The sequence below is a fragment of the Aythya marila genome (genome assembly GCF_965140915.1).
Source record: "Aythya marila genome assembly, chromosome: 1".
In the NCBI taxonomy this organism is placed as follows: Eukaryota; Metazoa; Chordata; class Aves; order Anseriformes; family Anatidae; genus Aythya; species Aythya marila.
Window position 1 is genome coordinate 333,924 of NC_139042.1, and position 20,253 is coordinate 354,176.

The 20,253-nt window shown below is 47.4% G+C and overlaps 1 protein-coding gene and 1 pseudogene across 2 annotated transcripts; both read right to left on the reverse strand.

Annotated features, from left to right (window-relative positions):
- Window positions 1-8,086: 8,086 nt before the first annotated feature.
- Window positions 8,087-9,032, reverse strand: LOC309891765 (olfactory receptor 51Q1-like; annotated as a pseudogene). Its single transcript has 2 exons — window positions 8,888-9,032; window positions 8,087-8,682 (listed from the first exon to the last, which is right to left on the reverse strand). The product of its transcript is annotated as an olfactory receptor 51Q1-like (transcript).
- Window positions 9,033-16,107: 7,075 nt separating this feature from the next.
- On the reverse strand, window positions 16,108-17,067 carry LOC309891766 (olfactory receptor 52B2-like; the record flags this gene model as incomplete). The annotated part of the gene is made up of 1 exon (XM_082784609.1): window positions 16,108-17,067. The coding sequence occupies one exon, from the start codon at window positions 17,065-17,067 to the stop codon at window positions 16,108-16,110; it is 960 nt and encodes a 319-aa protein (XP_082640735.1).
- Between the last annotated feature and the right edge of the window lie 3,186 nt (window positions 17,068-20,253).

Below are 20,253 nucleotides of genomic sequence, written 5' to 3' on the forward strand. Positions count from 1 at the left end.
GCAGCTCAGACACCAGGGAGATGACATTTTGTTAGCGCACGTGCAAGCCAGCTGGCTTGGCACTGCAGGTAGGTGGTCCAGGCTGAGCAGCCTTCCTTGGTGCCTGGCTCCTGCAGCACTTCATTGCACAAGAAGGCTGATTTAGGCCTTTGCTATCATAAGCTGTTAGACTCTGTATCTCTAGCAGACTGAAGCTGACTTAATGAACAAGCAAATAAATAAATAAATAAATAAATAAAATTGTTTATTTATAAAAACTGTTCATGAGTTGCAACAGCTACCTTTGGTCCTGTGCTTTTGGAGGAGCCAGGCACCTGCAGCGTGCAGGCTGGCTCAGCAGCATCAACGTTTGACTTTCCTCTCACAGTGGTATCCTGCAGATTTTGAATATTTCCTCACAAACATAAAAGGATGTTTTTCTTTCTCTGGATTGCTGATGGACCACAGACTTTGCTTATCTTTCTATGCACCATGGTTAATTAATATAAGCTGATGCCAGGGTGTAAGTGAGTCTGAGGTGTGCAGGGACCGTTTCCCTGCTGTTCAGGAAGGTGGGACATTGTGCATGCCAAATGCAAAAGCAAGAACCACCTCACTCAGTGTGATGACTGGATGAGAGACCATAGGTCACAGTCGTAAGCCCCAAACCATTCACAAAAGATGCTTATATAGAGCGTGTTTGTGTGCACTGTGCTGCAGTTCACCTCTTTGCAGCCTCTATTGAGCTATCAAGGAAAAAAGGCTGAAATCACCTGCCTTTGTAGGAGATGATGTTCTTTTGTCTACATTATGTATGATGCTGCAGTTTCTTATCATTGCAAGTGAAATCAAATATTTTGGGTTACTTTAAACTCTGTTTTTAGGCTGCTTGTTTTCAGAAGAAGAAATCAAAAAAAGAATTGGTTCAAAATATTTTAATTTATATTTTGACAAGTGATTAAATTCTGAACTGTGAAATGAAAAGCCAATTTTTCCTTCAGATCTATGACCTAACAGGCAACATAACAATACTTTTAACTTTTTCTTCTTTTCTCTTTTTAAACACATTTTATTTCCACTGTGTAAAGGTAAGACATAAAAGTTGGCATCACAGAGTCATGTGAGCCAGCATCTTGGGCAACAAAATGGGAAATTCATTCCACTGGGCAGGAGAAAATGGTGTGTAACGGATATCAATTTCATGGGTAGTACGCCGCTCTGAATTTTTAAGTGCAGCCTCTCAGGTAATGTAATAAAAATAAAGAAAGAAATAGGTTTTGCCTCCAAACATCATACAGGAAATATTGTTTAATAATGTACTAACATTCATCTTCTCTTGCCATATTCTCATTGTGTTTACATTGATTTGATGTACAAGGCAGCTGTAGTATTTCACATCTGCCAGAATTCAAGCGTATAAAGTAGTGGTAAAATGCACATTAAAACCAAATGATCCCTGCAATATAGAAAGAAACATGGATAATTGTCTAATGGCTGAGTCCAAGACCAAGAGATATTTGCAGGCTGCTCAGACACTGGGGTTTACTGGAAGCCCACTTAGAGATCTGATGCCAAACCACAGAGCAGTGAGGTCCCCCATGTGCCCCGGGGTGGGCTGACTTCAGCTGAAGCTGACTTCTCAGGAGCCAAACTGAAGGTGCTGAGCCCCCTAGGCAGTGTGGAGAGTGAGACTCCAACGCTGTTGAAGGAAAAATGGAGCAGAGAGGTTGATGGAGATGTAGGTCTTTTCTGATGCAGAAAGGTGCAGTTCTCCGCAGTGGAAGTGGGAATGGTGAAGAGGGGGCAGCAGAGGAGGTGACCCCAGAGGTGGACAGCCTCCACACTGTCACTGGTAAGGAAACACAGCAGTCATTAAGTCTTGGAGTCAGTGTGTGCTCTGGTTTTACACAAAATGAAGGAAAATGCCTTTGCTCTCAGGAGTGTGGGCTGAGAGCCTGGCTCCCCAGGAATGCAGTGGCAGCAGTCTTTTGCGCCTGTGGGAGGTTCAGCCACGCATCCTTGGGGATGGAGCATGCCCCAGGTTTCAGCAGGGATAGTGAGGAAATCACATGTGTGCGTGATGTGAACACCGCTGAGCTGGCTGGGACACGCTCCTCACTGCTCTGACACCCCAGTGAGCTCACTCAGCTCCATCAGCAGCGGCAGCATCAGCCCCATCTCCCCTGGCAGAGCACTTGCACCCTCTAAATGCCCAAGCAGGACCAGAGTCACTGCCTATCCCCCAGTTAGGACACGAGCCCGTGACTCACCCAGCTTCCAGCTGCCCCTACACACCAGGACCCCAGCCCTCTGCTCCCAACCCCTGCGCACCCACACCCCTGCCCTTCTCCTGCAGAGCCTGGCCTGGCTCCTGCCTGGCACCCTGCGGTCTGCGGAGCCGTGGTGCTGTCTGAGCAGCTCGTTTCTCTCAGTACAGCAGGGACATTAACCCTCCCTGCTCCCAGGCACGGTACTACAGCCTGGGAAGGACCCACTTACTATCATTGCTCATCATCCTCTGGTCCGGCAGCCATTCAGCCTGAAAGAAAAATGCAGGAATGATCAATTTTTGTCTTGTACCTTCCTCATCCTGATAGAGCCTCGTGGCCCTGAAGACAGCCCAGCAGCACAGCTGTTGTGAGCAGGGAGGGGGAAAGACGGTGGAGTGTGACCTTAATTGTAATGGCTTGGGAGAGAAAGTCTTGTACCGGGCAGTCTGTGCCCCCTCTACACATCAGTCTGTTTTCTCTGCCTAGGGGGACTGCAGAGGCCAGTTGGCTCTTCCAGGCTGCATTGCATTTCCCCAGGCCAGTTCACCTGGCAGACGCTGAGGACCTGAGAAGGGGGGAAGAGAGGTAGATTCAAACAAACCCTCCCTGAGGAATGATGGTGAGACACCCCCTTCAGTTTGGCCTGTGAAAAAGTATTCCTGATGAAAGGTAAGCCCATCCTATTTTTATTTTTATTTTTTTAATGTCCTGATTATAAGCTTTAGAAACAAAGCAAAAACACCTCACAGCTGGAGTGCTCCTAACTCCTGCTGAAAGCTAGATTTAAAAGTGCCAGAAAATTAAGCTCCCTGTCTCAAGGGTGGTTTGACTGTTACAGTCAGTATGCAAGAGAGGAATCCTGGCCCTCAGATGCCTGTTATGTGTTCATACCACATCCTTGCAACAACACCCTGGGCGCTGGAGTTGGATGGGGGCTCCAGGAGAGCTCAAGTTTCCACGTGGAAAACCCACACTCTGACTTTGGTCCCAGAGCACATCTTAACCTTTCAGCATCCTTGTACCATAGGCTTACCCTATAGACTGTGCAGTGACTGCAGGATGTATACAACTTTGTCTCCATATAGCCTCCACAGCTCACCGGCAATGCAGGAACAAAGCATAGGCACCAAAGCCAGCTGTGCCTGCACGGCTCTCCGTGCTGGGTTGTGTACAGGAGCAGCGCTGGGCAGCACCCTGGCATTGCAGGGGAACGCTGCACTCCTGGGAATGAGCCCGCACACCTCGCTGAGGAAAGAAGGGACACCCGGGACAGGACACACCACGTCCAAGGAGTTGTCTTCTCCAGGCTACAAGAGCAGGCTCCTGGTTTCAGCGACATGGATGAGGGCTAGCCCCAGTGCAGAGCAGCTTCTGCCCTGGTTAGGCAAGGAAACGAGACCTGTGGTTTTGGTTTACCACCCTCCTGGGCTCAGGGAAGCCTATAGCCATACCTCCTGGTCCTAATGGGGACACCAGTGTGGTGGGAGGTGGTTCTGCTCCGCAAGGTGGCAGAAATCCCACCGGTGCTACTTTAACGAGAATGAAATGGCAAGCTGCTGACTCATCACTTGTATTAAATATTTTTAAACAATTGACTGTGTGAGCTAATCCTGCTATATTACATGTGGGAAAACTGAAGGTATGTGAGCATACAGCAGCTACGCATTTGAACTTAACAGCCCCTGCAGGCAAAGAACAGAAAGTACAGAGTTCATCTCCTGAAGCCCTAGAGTTTGTTATTATTGCTGGGTTTTAATGTTCTCTGTGGTCATATAATGGCCTAAATGTTCAAAAGTGACTAGAAATGTTTGAAGTCCCATCGCTTCAGTACTCATCGTGAAAATTCTTCATATGGGCTGGTTTTCAAAAAAGCACTGAGGTGTGTCTTCAGCATTGGATCAAAGAGGAATGCTTCAGTCTGAGTACCATAACGTTAATTCACCCTAAAACACCAGTAATGCCTGCACTTTTAATTTGTAGTTCATCTGTTCATGAACCCAGGTATGTATAAAAGAAGGCACTATCCAAATTCACTGCTGTGAATTCACTGCACACTGCTCCACCCTGAGACATGCAACACGGCAGGCTGGGAGACGTTGATGCTGAGGGCTGTCATGATAAGCAGGAGCTGGATAAGCTGCTCTCTGAAAATAAAACACAGACACAGGTCAACCTGCCATTTGAAAAGGGGGAAGATGGGTAAAATCCTGGGAAACACATTTAAATGGAATTGATCCATCTCCAGCCTCTTATTCAGGCTATGAGCTCAGGTCTCTGGGTTTGTTTCCAAAGGAGATCCCCAGCAAAAGGATGGGTATGGTGAGTGTAGATCACAAGCCTTTATATATACTGATGTTTTTTCCTTTCCTTTCCTTTCCTTTCCTTTCCTTTCCTTTCCTTTCCTTTCCTTTCCTTTCCTTTCCTTTCCTTTCCTTTCCTTTCCTTTCCTTTCCTTTCCTTTCCTTTCCTTTCCTTTCCTTTCCTTTCCTTTCCTTTCCTTTCCTTTCCTTTCCTTTCCTTTCCTTTCCTTTCCTTTCCTTTCCTTTCCTTTCCTTTCCTTCCCCTTCTTTTCCTTCTTCTTAAATCATGACCATGCAAGAGGACTGCAGCTTTGCTTGTAAAAGGGAAGGAGACAGATGGCTTTTATTAATTTCAACACCAGCTTAGCTGAAATGGATGCAAGAACTAGAGAAAGGCTTGAAGTATTCTTTGAGAGGCTTCCCCTTTGAGGATGAAGCTTAACAATTAGCAGGGTTGTGGCTTTCACATTTTAGGCAGAGATTTTCAGGGGTATTTAATGGACTTTAGGAGCCAAGCCTTTCAATCTCCTGCATACTAGGCAAGAGAACTCATTTAACCTCCCCTGTCCAGGTGCAAGTAAGAGAGCAAATACACGCTGGAATAGCGCCTGTTGCATTCCTCTTAGGCAACATAAAGACAGCAATAAATAAAAGTCCTATGCTAATGAATCATTTCTTCCAGAATTAAGATTTGCTCACTTCTGATTCTGTATCAAGTATGAGTCATCATGACTAAGGCATATATGCTTGTCTGTGTGCCTGAAATAACACTCCTTAGAGAGGAGCTGCTGGAGTCACAGCCCGTCTCAGCATCTCCCCGCCCTGGGGCACACTGAGCCTTGCAGGATTTGATGTTGCTGCAGTTCAGAGTTCATTACCTGGACATGTGAAGTGCAGAAAGAGACATGAGCTGGGCAGATAGTCTGACGTGCCTAGGCACTCACCAACCTCTGGTGGGGGCATTCATTTGCTACTGAATCAGGTCTGAGCTCTTACCACTTTGCAGGGTTGGTCACTGTCAACACAGTGAGAAAGCTCACCTGGAAATGCTCATGAGGGTACAGAATCACAGAATGGTTGAGGTTCAACAAAAAATGCAAATTCCTGCACATGGGACAGAACAGCCCTTACATCAGTACTGTCTGGGACTGAATGGCTGAAGAGCAATTTTTCAGAAAGGGCCTGGTGGACAGCACGCAGGTGGGATGTGAGCCCTCAGTGTGCCCTTGCAGCAAATTAGACAATTACATATTGGGCAGCATTCCTGAAAGTGCAACCACCATGTCAAGGGAAGAGATTTTTCCCTTTAATCAGCAAGTGGGTGACTGCACCTGGAGTACTTTGGCCAGTTACGGATCCTTCTATAAAAGCAAAAGTAACATTGCTGAACTGGAGCAAATCCAGGTGAGACTACTTGGACGGTCAGGTGGCTGGAGCTCATGACATACAAAGAAAGGCTGAAGCAACTGGGTTTGTGTAGCCAGGAGAAGAGAAGGCAAAAGCAGTTTCTAATTATGTCTTCTAATACTTGGAAGAGATTACAGAAAAAATAGAGCCAGTTTCATCAGAGATGAAAACAGAAGAACCTGTGGGTGAAAGTTGAAGTAGGAGAAAATTCACTTGGACAATAAAGGAAAAATTCTTCCTCTTGGACGGCAGAACATAAGTCACTGGAAATTTTAAAAACTCCATGGGACAAGGGCCTGAGAATCTTGATCTAAGCAGACATTAAGATTTTGAGCCACTTCACTGGAGTGTATAAATTTGTTTGCGCAGGCATATTTAACATATTGGGGAAGAAGAAATAAAGGAAAACAGTTCTCAACAAAATGGAGCCAACCCCTCATTCAGAACCTCACAAATATGACCCCTCATACTGCCACTGACCTGCAGGGAATCTGTCTGCTTCAGGGACCCGTGGCACCATCATCCCAATTCCCATGTGTACTAATGAGTAGGCACAGCTTTCCAAAAGAAGCTCTTTATTAGGTTTCAAGTGTAAGGTAAATTTGGGCTGTTGCATACTTTGACTATAGTATGCTGGATATACCCAGTGCTTGTTCATCAGACTGGAAGCATGTTTACTCTTAAGGATATTATAGGTTTAAATTATAAAAAAAAATGTTTTCCGTTTTAACTTTTTATTCTGAACAATCAAGATCAATAACTGCTTCAATACAACACTCCTCATGTACCCACCACCACTGATGAGTTCTCAGAGGCTCTTAATCTCTCAAATGACTTGTTTCCTTGCATAAAGTAACCAAAGGTATTAGATAGGTCATTAAAATAATTTATAACACCATGGGCCTTATAAATTTTACTAGATAGGACATTCTTTGCAGAACCAGCTACTCAAAGTCCACTGCACAATATTCCTTCCTGCTCAAGTGCATGTGAAACACGGAGACAGGAGGGTGGGGAGAGTGAGTGCACATCTGTATGGCTTTGTAACAGTCATCACAGCTTCATGATTTGAGATTATCTGTGGTGTACCATTAAAGCAAGCCATTTAGCAGCCACTCTTTTAGGAAGTGTTGGGTAGATGCTGATGGGGTGGTACCAGGCTGCCCTGAGCCATTCACCAGGCTTTTCTCCATTAGCTGGGGAAATCTGCCTGTCTCCCCAAGGCTGCCTGAGCACAGGAACAGCTGTGACTCTTGTGGAATGCTTTTTGTTCTTTGGTTCTTCTCCAGATACAGGGATCAAGTGCAGGATTGTCCAGTGGTTACCCTGGACAGCCCCAGACACATCATTTGCATGTGTTTTTCTCTCTTTTACTATTTTTGACCCTCCTCTTCATGACCTTTGACTCTATCTTTCTCCACTCCAATCTTCTCTCAGATAAACAACCTGCCTCTAATTACTTTTTCTCTATTGGCTTCATTTCTGCTACATCACTATCCAAATTTGATGTTTCTGATAACATTATGTAAGTCATCCTGACCTTATATGGTATTACTGATGAGGTTACCTAGGAGCTGCTTGGCAGGTAAGACTATACTCCCCAAGGTAGACTTGAGCGTCCATGAAAGAAGAGTGTGCAAATATCCATCCAAGACTTGCTGTCACCCACATTTAGGTAGGGTACAGAAGCGTTTAAGACTTGTGCTTTGCTTGGTTCCCAAAGGTTCCATAACTGGTACTTAGGTTTAACCAGATGTTGAATTATTTCCTAGACTGGGGTTTAATTCTTGATTACAGTACTCATTAGAAACACTTGAGTAAGTTATGTTACCACCTCTGTGTCGAAGAGGAAAAAAAAAAAAAGTCTTTCATATTTATGTTTTTCTAGAGCGTGAGCATCTTCAGTGTGCAGTGGAAATACAACACACCATGGAGTAGAGAGAATATTATGATAAATCATAGAATAAAAGATCATGGACTATGTTTTAAAGTTACATAGCTAATGAATTCAATACGATTATTAATTGCTTCTATCTTCACCTGGAAGTATACTGTCAAGGGGTAAAAATGGACTATGCAGCATAATTACTTCATCGCACTAGTTTATGGGGAGCAGTTAGTGAAGGCACTTCATGTGCTGTGATGGAGAAACTCTTTCTTGACATGAAGACCTTGATGACCTTGATGTATCTGTTTAGTTTTTATGCTGTAGATGATGGGGCTTAGCAAAAGGGGGACCAGAAGGTAGATATTGGCCATGAGGACATGAACAAGAGGAGAAGCGTGTTAGCCAAAACGGTGAACCATGGACAAGCCAACCATGGAGATGTGCAAGATCAGGACAGCCAGGATATGGGACAATCAATTGTTCAAAGCCTTGAGATGCTCTCTCTGGGATGCGATGCTCAAAATTTTCTTACAAATCATAATATGTGATGAAACAATAAGCAATGGATCTAGTACAATTTTGAGGATTACCACGGCTAACCTATAAATGCTATTGAATGTGATGTCTGCACACACCAGCTTGATCAGGTCCTGATGCAGACAGTAGGCATGGGAGCACACATGGGATCGGCAGGACAACCTTCTCAGCACGAAGATTGATGACAGCACTCCTAACAGACACCTGCAGAGGGCAGCCAGCCCAACCCTGCCGATCCTGGCAATGGTGAGGATTGAGGAGTATCTCAATGGGTAGCAGATGCCCACTCGGTGATCAAAGGCTATGGCCAGGAGCAGTGAGGACTCTAAGAATGAGAAGGAATGAATGAAGTAACCCTGAACAAAATAAGCATCCAAACTGGTTTTCCTGTAGTTGACCCAGAAAATACTCATGACAGGAAGCAGAGACAAACCCAAGTCAGAGATGACCAGCATGGCCAGGAAACAGTACCTGGGCTTGTGGAGGCTCGGATCAGTGCTGATGACAGAGGATGGTGCAGTTCCCCACAAGGGATGTGACGTAAAGGCAAGTGAAGGGGATGGAGAGCCAGACATGAGCAGCCTCCAGAAGTGGGATGTCTGTCAGGATTAATGCAGAACAGCACATGTTGGAGCTGCTGGATGACCACATGATGGACCTGGGAGCATCTGCACTGAAATAAGAACCCCTCAAAAAAACCTTTGGGTTGGAAGGGACCTCAAAGATCATCTAATCCCAACCTCCCCACCACCTACCACTAGACCACCTTGCTCAGGGTGTACTGCCCACTGACCAGAAAACACACATACCTGTAGTTATACATGTAAATGATGTAATTTCATAAATCACCCATGTTCATAGCAGTGATTAATAAATGTGCTGCTGATTATTTTTTCCCTTTTCTTTTATGGCTATGGAATAAAATATCAATAAAAGAGAGATAAATTTACACCAAAGCATCAAGCAATTTGGAAATTTATCATCCATCTCAATATGTTAGAAGTTCCCAACATTATTTTTATTTTCTATTATTTATTTATTTATTTATTTATTTATTTAACTATGGCTGATTTAAAGTCATAAATATTGAATAAATCACACCTGTTCATCCAACAGTGAGCTAGACTTTCCTACCTGCTGTAACTCAGATTTTGTCTTGGGAGGTGAATTACAGTATCCAGGATGTTTGATTTTTTTTTTTTCTTTCCAACTGGAAATATGACTAGTTATCCAACAAAGCTTGTAATTGTTCATCTAACAAATAAGGAATTAATAATGACTTCAGAAAATTTAAAATATAAATTCAATACCAATTTTACCTGAGGTATCAGCCCAGAAAAGGAGCTTTCAGAGAAAGAGATGAGCAGGAATAAATCTTGTGCCTGTGCAGAGTGCCCCAGATTATGAACATGGGAATAGCCTGGACAGGGCAGCCGGTGCTTGTGTGCAAGGCAGGGAACCAGAGATGCAATGTGTGCTGCTGAATGTCTTCTGAACAGAAACCCTTGAGTCCCTGCGTAAAAAGTCGCTACTGCAAATGAGAGATCTTTCTAGGGACTTTGAGGCCCTGAAACTTCAGGAATAGCACTGACATGAAACAAACCTTGCACAGCTATATTTAAAAAAAAAAAAAAAAAAAAAAAAAAAAGAGTGTTTTTTTCTTATTCTCTGGTGAAACAAATCTTTCACTGAAGGAATTATTTAGTTTAGAATATGTGATGGGTAAAAGAAAAGCTGAATTAATCTAAAAATTGCCCACCAGTCTGTGCATGGTCAACAGAGATGACTCTTCAATATAACCCACAAGCACAACGTGACCTGGAAACTGGAAACTGAAGTTACACAGAAATTGGACTGAAATGAGATAATGCTAGTTAGCAAAAATAAAAATGGCCATCGATGAATCCTTCATCTTTTGGAATCGTAAAGCTAGGAACAGAAATTCTTCTGAGATGCATGCTTAATCTGAAGCCCACATGATGGGCTTGATGAGTAAATTTGGTATGAAATTCTTCTGTGAGGCGATGCAGTATGACAGAAGAAAGCACCACTGTGAACCTTTCTGATCTAATATTTTCTAACTCTTCTGTAACTATGGGAAAAAAGCCCACATGAATTAACATATTAATTAGAACAAAGAAAAGAGATTAAACACTATTTCCTAACTTTACCCTTGAGTACCATGCAGCTACACCTCTAAGCATCACAGCCAGGCTCTGTAAGTGCCATTTGAGCAGATGTGAAACCTCATGGCAATGCTCCTGCCCTTCATATTTCAGAAACTCACCCAGGTCTGCTGCTGAGGTTCAGTTTTGACAGCAGCGAGGAAGCCTGAGCCAGGCTCAGCCTACAAAGAGCTGCTTATGAGGTCTCTGAACTACCCCCAGGGACATCAAATGAAAGTACTTGGGGGAACAGACAGAAACAATAGGGAATCAGAGCCAAACCTGCCTTCAGTTCTAGCTGAATCAAATTCAGCCTGGCAGCAACGTCCACAAGGATTAGGGATCAAGTGCCCCCTGTGCAAGGAGCTGTGCAGACTCTCATCAGAAACCTCCTTCTCTGGGTTGTTTTCTTGCAACCCAAGGCAGTGTTCAGTGTAAATAAGCCCCCAAGTCCTGGCTTCGCCTCTGCATGTATGGAAAGATTGCTGCTGTCTGCTGGGTGACGCCAAGTAGCAGGTCCAGGACCTGCTAGAACCACTGTGCGGGAGTGGGGTGGGCAATCTGGGGTGGGCAGAGCCAGGACCAGTCCCACCAGCTCCTAGATTTCCGTGGCATTAAAGCTCATTCATGTGCTGTAGCCAGCTGAGACCGATGTGTTTATCTGTTCCAGTCACCTGCAAGCCAGCTGTGCACCAGCTGCAAGAGTGGTACAGGTGCATACAAACGCTTTATGTGTCTCCTCTTTGCTTCTGTGTATCCTGGGGCTCCACAGTCCCCAGGGCTTTCCTCACATTTTCTTTCTGCTGCATCGAGGCCTCCTTGATGAAGCTCTGTTTTTGGGAATGTATTTTTCTGCAACAACTGTGAAGTCCCAAATGGGGTAACCCTTCCTCAGAAGGGATCCGCATGGTGTGCTGCGGGCTGACCAGAGGTGCACTTGATGCTGCTCCGCTCAGGATTCCCAGCACCAGAAGGGATGTTAGATCATGTATAGGGTCATCTCCTTACTGCGATGGCTCTGATAAATGGCATTAAATGACATTTCACAGGGTCTGAGCACCTTTCTCACTGGGGCCACCACAGACCAGCTGGGAGGATGTAGTGGCTGGGAGCCTGCTTCGCCCACCCCAGGCCGCCCACCTTTCAAGCTCCACAGATCCCCCCAGCCTGGTGTCCTGTCTCCTTGTCACATGCTTGGTGGTCCTCCACGGGGCTGGACCCCCTGTAAGCTCTGGGCTCTTGCTGTCCTTGGCTGGGGTGGGAGGCCAGTTGTCTGCAGGGGGTGAAGAAGATCTGGGGGAGCTCAGTGCTCTTTTGGGGAGCTCGGCGGTGCGGCTGATGCTGTGACCTGGGCAGTGTTTGGGGCAGGACCAGCACATGGCAAGCACAGGGTGGGGAGGGTGGGTGTAGGGGGAAGCATTGCTCTGTGAACCTCCATCAGTCTGAGGCTTTGGCACATCCTGAACTGAGAGCAGCATTTTGTGTTGAGTATCCCTTAATGGATTTTTTTTTTTTTTTAAATGTGACTTTGCCTTATTGCTCGGTTGAGCCCCTGCAGAGTTTTGGAGTTTGCAGTTCACTCTGACAAAATGTTCCAAAGCTTAATCCTGTTGAGTGAAAAACACCTCCTGTAATTGGTTTTAAATTTGCCACCTGCTATTTTATTTAATGCTTCTTAGCTCTTGTATTGAAATAGACAGCAATTAGACCCAAATGTCCTCTTCAAGACGCTCCTGATTCTACAGAGCCCTTCCCCAAGCCTCCAGTCACCTCCCTTCCAGACTGGAGAGCCCTCTCTTGCACCATTCTGCCTTGCATGGTTATTTTTACCTTGACCTTGGTTTGTTTATTCATTGTTTATTTTGACTATTTTAACCTTGCTTTTGTTTATTTTGTTGGCTCTTTCCAAAGTCCCTCTAGTACCCATAAGAGTATGTGGAAGGTGACAGCATCTGTGGCTGAAGGCTGTCAGATCAAGACCTTTTCAGCTCAGAGGGAATAGTAAGTAACAGGGAAAGGAGAAAACAAAAACAAAACAAAACAAAACAAAAAGACAGAAACAAACCTGACAAGTAATGGGGACGAGCAAAGGCAAACTTCAGTTGCTAACTGATTAAAACCTCCAAGCACAACGTTGGAGAGGATCAGACTGACCTTTGTAGCTAGTAAGAGGAAGGAAGTGGTGGACATAAGGATTTGGGACACCTGGGGGTCCTACAGGACAATGCAAAACAGACTGAGGGGAAGTGGCAAGGGTGGGCAAAGGGGAGGGTGGAGACCGAGGAGAGGGGACACAGAAGGGGCTGACTTGCAGCCACACACCAGCTGTGCACCAGAGCCAGTGGCAGGATCCAGGCCAGAGCGCTGGCAGCAGCCCCACAGCAGCAGCCAGGGTGTGAGCCCCAGGCTGAAGGCTGTGCCAGGGTGTGCAATGGGAGCTGAGGGTCGCAGCGAGAGAGCTGCCACCCCAGTGCTTTCGGTCCCAGCACCACTGTGCATGTCGTCCCCATCAGTGTGGCACAGCACCTGCACTGACAGAAATAATTTCTGGGATGAAAAATAGTCAGATATGGGAGAAATTTCTGAAAAGACTTAATATATGTTCCTGAAATATTTCCTTGAGCGTTTCCTTCATGGCTCAAAGCCAGCTGTATGATCTCTGCCCTCATGAAGAGCTCTTTCAGAATTGTGCTTTAGTGAACTCTGGCTTACAGGCATACAGGGAAACAGGCAGAAACAACATTTTGCGTATGCTAGAATCCTTTCTAGACTGATCATTCACTCATATGCTCTCTGACAGCTAACATGGCCTGTATTGAACCCAGCGGCTTGTTTTTCTCCAAAGCATCTTCCAAAAAGTCATTCAGTCAAATTCTATGCAACTCAAAAGCTGGAGAATGCAGCATGTTCCTCATGTTTTCACCAGCTTCTTCCAGCGGTTACCCATCACTGCTGCTTTCTGGCATCTGCCCTGAAATCTGACACTGTGCTGGAGGCAGGCAGGAAGCAAACACACCTGGAGAAATCCCTGCTGGCAGGGCTGGCCTTGGTCTCAGAAGTGTAGGTGGTGAGCTGCCGTCCTGATCTCGACAGCATGGGTATAAATATAAAACAAAATTAAGGGGCTGCTGCAGTTCCAGAGTAGCATTATGTGAGTGAGCGGTGTATTTGGGTTAAGCCTGTTTTTGTGATGACCTGCATGAAGAAAACAACTTACCCATTGTGAAGAGAATGAGGGAAATTTATGACTGAGACTAGATGAAAAAAAACAACAAACACAATATTTCTTTTCCCCTGAGCCCTCTCATCCTTGCTTCACATCGTTCTGCCTGAAAGCAACTTCTACACAGACACCCCTGACTTGGGAAGCACCAGACAGCTCGGGCACTGCTGCATGTCCAGCCCTGACACAGCACCACTCACAGGTGCCAGATGCCCATGTGCTCCTAGCATCTCAGGAGGCACCCTCTGCCTGCAGTGAGCCGCGTGCCATCACAAAGTGCCAAATGCCAGCTGTAAGGTTGTTCTGCTGTGTCCGCACTGAGCTGCAGCTACAGCTACAGCCCCTCCATGAAGCACATGTGCCCTGTGCTGCCTGTCCTGTGTGCATGCTGGCGTGGCACCTGTGGCACTGCGCAGAGCTCGTATCTGCTTGCACGGTGCCCTGCAGTGGCTGCATGGACCTTTCCTGCGCTTCCCCAGGCAGCCCCGGGGACTGGGCTGGCAGCAGGGGCTGCAGACTGGCTGGCTCTGAAAGTGCTGAGCCTCCGCGGTGCCTGTCACTGGGAGTAAGATTGACCGGAGTGTGCAGAAACAGTGTGCAGAACCACAGCATGCCTGAGGCTGGGGGCACCCCTAGGTGCTGCCCCAGCAGGGCCCTGCGGAGCCGCTCGCCCAGCCCCACGTCCCGGTGGCTGCTGGAGCCCCCGCGGAGGAGCCCCCAGCCCCTCTCTGGGCACCCGCCCGGCACAGCAGTGCTGCCTGGGGCCCAGAGGGCACCTCCCGGGCTCCAGGCTGGGCCCGGGGCCTCTGCTCCTGGCCCTGGGCACCCCTGGCGAGAGCCTCCCCTGGAGCCAACCCCAGCTCTCGCAGCCTCTCCTCACAGCAGAGGTGCTCCAGGCCCTCCCGCACCTCGGGGCCCTGCTGGGCTCTCGCCACCAGCTCCAGGCCTCTCTGGCCCTGGGAGCACCTCAGGGGCAGCCTCCCCAGTGCAGAGCAGAGCAGAGGGGTCGGATCCTCTGTCACTGGTTTTCCTGATCCCAACCAAGACCAGATCCCTGAAGTGGTAAGGGTTGTGCACACACTAACTGGAGTCCAAGCTGTAAGGAGACAAGTAGCAAACAAGCACAAGAAACCAGACTATGTTATGGCATTTCCCAACTCATCCTGGTGGTCAGTTTGTCTGTGCTACATGGATCTGGTAGACACCATTCTCCTCACGTTCACCCTCATGGCCAACACCTACCCAAACGTCCAGGCAGTGTCAAACCCCACTGCCTGCAGGGCTAGGGCTAAGCAGGTTTACTAAGAGCTCTGCAAACAGCTTGATCTGGACACACCACACTGCTGGGACTCATGCTATGAAGTCTCCGACAGGCACCCTGAGGGTGAAGCCAAACTGAATTGTCCAGAGCAGTCCTTGTATTGGTGTAATAGAAAACAATAGCTTATGTGCCACAGGTGCTGGGAAAAAAAAAAAAAAAAAAGTGTTCTCAAATAAAAGAGAAGGCTTATTACATAAAAGCAATAAATGCCATGCCTTTATTAATAGGAACCCAATATTAGCAGAAGCTGATCATAAAAGAAGGCATTTGCAAGAGCAATGGAGGAAAACGCTCAACGTGTGATCTACAAATCTAGTAAATACTCGGGCTGAAGCTGGTGTTTGCAGACACTGTGTCTAGACCATCTGCAACAACTCTAAATCGGGGACAAGGTCTGATGCCTGCCAAGCAGCTAATGGGGGCTTCGGTTCAGCTCTGGGGAGATGTAGTTCAGTGCTGTCTCTCTCCAGAAGAGAGAGACACTTCCTCACTCTGCTGCCATGCTTCTTTTGATATGGCCAGTATACTGTTGGCTCTCTGGGCTGCAAGTGCAGCTCCATGCTAACCTGCAGTACTTGCATTTATTTCAGTGTTTTCCCTTTGGGAGACTTCCATTTCTGTGAATTTTAATAAGAAAGCAATTCCTGTAATGAAGTCCATTAGGCAGTTGTGATTAGAACAAGTTTATTACACACCTTGTCCCTTGACTCCAGAGCAGACAGCTGAGATAAGGATCTCACCATCACACTACAGCAAAAGCTGCCTGCCTTCAGCTTGTTGAGGATTCCCCACAAGTGACATTGCTTGGCTGGGTTCTCCCTTCTTTGTTCCTTCTCTCTCTGCAGCCAGTTAGAGAGCCTGTCTTTTGTCTTTTTTCTTGCGTTTTCTATAAACTGTTGGGGAAAGCGGTGCGGGGATGCATTGTGCTCGACATTTGTGGTTGCCAAGGGGGAGGATTTGGGTGGGCTTCAAGTCCCACTGAGGTATTCATTACTTTCTCATAGTGACATCTTGCTCTTATTCTTTCAGAAAATGAACTGAGGAGCAGAGAAACACTTTCATGAACTTCTCTTTTATCTGTCGCATCCGCACCCCATACACGATGGGGTTCAGCAGGGGAGGGAAGAGCACGTACAGGTTGGCCAGCAGAATGTGGACATGGTGTGGGATTTTCTGACCAAAGCGGTGTGTTAAAATAGTGAAAAAAGCAGGAATATAGAAAAGAAATATAACACAGACATGAGAGACACAGGTATTGAAAGCCTTGCAGCGGGCAGTTCTGGAAGGAAGTCTGAATAATGCCTGAAGAATTAGGACGTAGGAGACAGCAATGAGCACAACGTCTAGCACTATTGCTGCGAAAGGCACTGCAAGGCCATACACAATATTGACGGAGATGTCGGCGCAGGCCAGCCGGGCGATGCCCATGTGCTCGCAGTAGGTGTGCGGGATGACGTTGTGCCCGCAGAAGGGCAGCCGCTTCAGCAGGAATACACATGGGAAAATGATGCAAAAACTTCTCAACAGAGCCACCAGCCCTGTTTTGACAATAGCTGACTGTGTCAGCACAGCCGCGTAGCGCAGGGGGTAGCAGATGGCCACAAACCGGTCAAAGGCCATGGCCAGCAGGATCACAGACTCCGCTGAGAAACTGAAGTGCAGGAAGAACATCTGAGTCAGGCAGGCGCCGAAGGAGATCTCCCCCGCACTGAACCAGAACAGAGCCAGCATCTTGGGCACAGTCGTGGTTGACAGCATGAGGTCAGTGACAGCCAGCATGGACAAGAGGAGGTACATGGGCTGGTGGAGGCTTCGTTCTGTGCTCACAACAAAGAGCAGGGCACCGTTTCCCAGCAGGGCAGCCAGATACATAGAGCAGAAGGGGATCGAGATCCAGATGTGTGACTTCTCCATGCCCGGGATGCCAGCCAAGATGAAAGTTGCTGGAGTCGAGCTGGTAAGGTTGAATGGTGGCATAAGCTGCACCTGAGTGCAAAGACAGAAAGCACTGCAGAATGTTATTTCACATGCTCAAGCTCTTTCACCCCTATCAAATGCCAGCATCACCTCTGCTGATCAGCTAACAGCCACAGCTGCAGGTATCAACCCCAATTATGAAGACCTGTGGTCTGCAACGTATTGCAGCACGTAGTTATACTCAGGTACTCCTACTATGTGTAAGTGGCAGTGTCCAGATATTCTCTGTACTTGATTTTAAGATGATATAAGTGTATTTTTCTTCCAAGTAGACCAGGCTGAATGGATACAGAATCAACCCATGCTGCACAAATACCTTCAACCAATGGACTATCAGTCTGGAGTAGAGGGAGTAAGTCATGCAACACAAGAGGAAGGTCAAGTGCTTGCAGGGGGCATCGGGACCTGCAGAGGGGATAATTGGGAGCTTCAGGTACATGGACTCACATGAGTTTAGGACAAAATTAGCTCTAGGATTGAAGTTGGCTGCTCGTTCTCCATCCTCATCTCCAGATTTCTGTCTCCCTTTGCCTTTAGGACTGAAAAGCTTCTGGTTTGGCTCACTCTGCACCTCACTGTCAGTGCAAGTCGAGTGGAAATAAAATCTAACCGGGCACTGGGAAAGACTCTTTTGTCAGGGGAAGACCCTGAGCTGGAGTTCCCCCAGCAGCCAAGGACTGGGCTGCACCACTGCCCTGCAGAGGGTCCGAAGGAGGCTGGGTCACCCCCAGACTCGCACAAGTTAGACTGAGATGCCTCTGTTTTTCAGCAGCTTCTGCAATAGTCAGTCAGCTCTTAAATACCAAGACTCAAAATAGGAATCACCCGTAGCACAACTGAGATGAACAAGTATTGCAAGTACTTCAAACCATACCTGTGAGGTTACTGCGTACCGAAATACTGACTCCATGTATGAGAAAGCAATTGCATTTCTAAAGATGGAGTTGGTTCCCAGCTTATGCTCAGAGAGGCACACAGTTTCATGTCCAAGGAACCTGCTCCATAGAAACAACATAACAGTGGACAGTCTTTAAAAAATAGTGAAGATAAAAAACTATCTAATGCTGTAAACAAAGTAAAGCAATTCATTGTAAATATTGTATGAAATAAAAATAGATGTGGCATGTTAACAGATGGAAAACACTACGAACGCAAATAGCAGGTATACTCTGTGCTGTTATACTAAAAGCTACTCAGCTCTTGCCAAGCTCCGGATCTTGAACTGCAGACAAACAAGGGCCCGTTGCATCTGCAGGTTGGGATGACAGCGCAGCCAGCAGCTCTGTGCCAGAGGGACCTCTCAGCAGCAGACCCTTCCTAGCCTAGTCACCGCCATGAAGCTGCACTAACACAAGTACAGCACAAAGGATGTGTCTTCTACAACTACCTCCAGGCAGTTCCTTGGAACCTTTTATTCCTAAAAATCTTTTTAGCTTCACTAAATGCAGTAACTTGAAATATTGACATTCCCACAGAGCTGCCTGAGGATTACAAAGAGGTCTGATCTCTTGTCATTGTGGCAGAAGCAAGGGCTCTGATCAAGGACACAGCTGTCCTAGTTTCATCTGGGATAGAGTTAATCTTCTTCAGAGTCACTGTTCGTACTGTGTTTTGGATTTAGGATGAGAACAGTGCTGATAACACACCAATGCTTCAGTTGTTGCTGAGCAGTGCTTAAGCAGAGCCAAGCACTTCTGTGCTTCTCACACTGCCCTGCCAGTGAGGGGGCTGGCGGTGCATAGGGAGCTGGAAGAGGACAGAACTAGGAAAGCTGACCCCAGCTGGCCAAAGGGATATCCCATGCCACGTGGCATCACAGGGTAATATAAAACTGTGGGGTTGGCTGAGGTGGGGGGCAGCCACTGGTCGTGGTTCAGTGGGTGCTGAGCAATTGCATTGTGCATCGCGTGCTTTGCTTATTCTTGGCTTTGTATTATTTCCTTCTTCTTATTATTAAACTGTTCATAACTCAACCCACGAGTTCTCGCACTTTTACCATTTTTTGAGTCCCTCCCCCAGGCACTGCAGAGGAGAGCAGACAGCTACAAGGTGATGAGCTGCCTGCCCAGTTACACCACAGCAGCAGCTTCACAGAGCTGCAGAGGGGCAGTGGATGGAGCCCCCACCCCAGGGGCAGCCTTCACAATACGACAGCCTTTGGAAGGGAGCTGGGGACACAGAACTGGGCAGGGGAAAACAGTCTGCTAGCGACTTGCTGTCCCCAGGTGAGAGAATGAAGATAACACCAGTGTTTTCCCTCATGGCCTGAGCACATCCACAGCTCTAAAATGGCAGGGAGACGCTCAGTGCTGCCCCAGGTTGGAGCGCACTGTGGTGCCCCACGGACATCACCCTGCATGGGGCTTGCTCCTGCCCTGCCACCTCAGCTCCACTTTCAAAATCGTGTTATCTCAGCTGAAGAGCAGCCGATCTGGCTGTCCAAATGCTGGAAGGTGCTTCACCAGCTTATTGCACACTGGGGATGTGGCTCCTCTGTCCTAGCGCTCCCCCGGCCCCAAGCATGCAGCGCAAGCAGCTCACCAGATCCTCGACCCCACAGCAGCGCGGGTCCGTGGCAGCGGCCAGGCAGGGCTGCAGCGTGGAGCCCTTGTACCGGCTGCACGGGGCCCGGGTGGAGGCACTGCACCCACTGCGTCACGCCAAAGGTGCACTGCAGCCACCAGCAGCACAGGGATCTTCCCCAGGTCCCTCATGCACCACGCGCATTACGAGCACATCGCTCAGTGCAGACAGGTCCCCAGCGCCCAGACCGGCACCTGCACAATTATACCTGTGCCATTTGCACAGCCTGTCCCCAGGGCCCTGGCTGGACTCACAATGTCACTGCAGGCAGCAGCAAGGCGCAGTCTGTGGAAAAGCAGGCACGATGAGTTCTAAAAGAGTGCTGTAACTTCTCCAAAGCAGCCAGACATACAAAGTGGGGGCAGTTGCTTCTGCAAATAGTTTAACATCTATTTATAAATAGGATCCTGCTTTTTGAATAGCTTATTGGGCACGATACGTAATGCCCTCATTGGTTACGGCAATAAAGGAATTTGGAGAAGTTCCACAAAGCAATGAGAGACAGTCGTAGGCTGCACTCCTGTCTGGGATGTGGGAGGACAAGCTGGGTAGTGTTGCTTGCATGAGTGACTGGACTCTGCCCCACCTCCTAGGTCAGTGCAG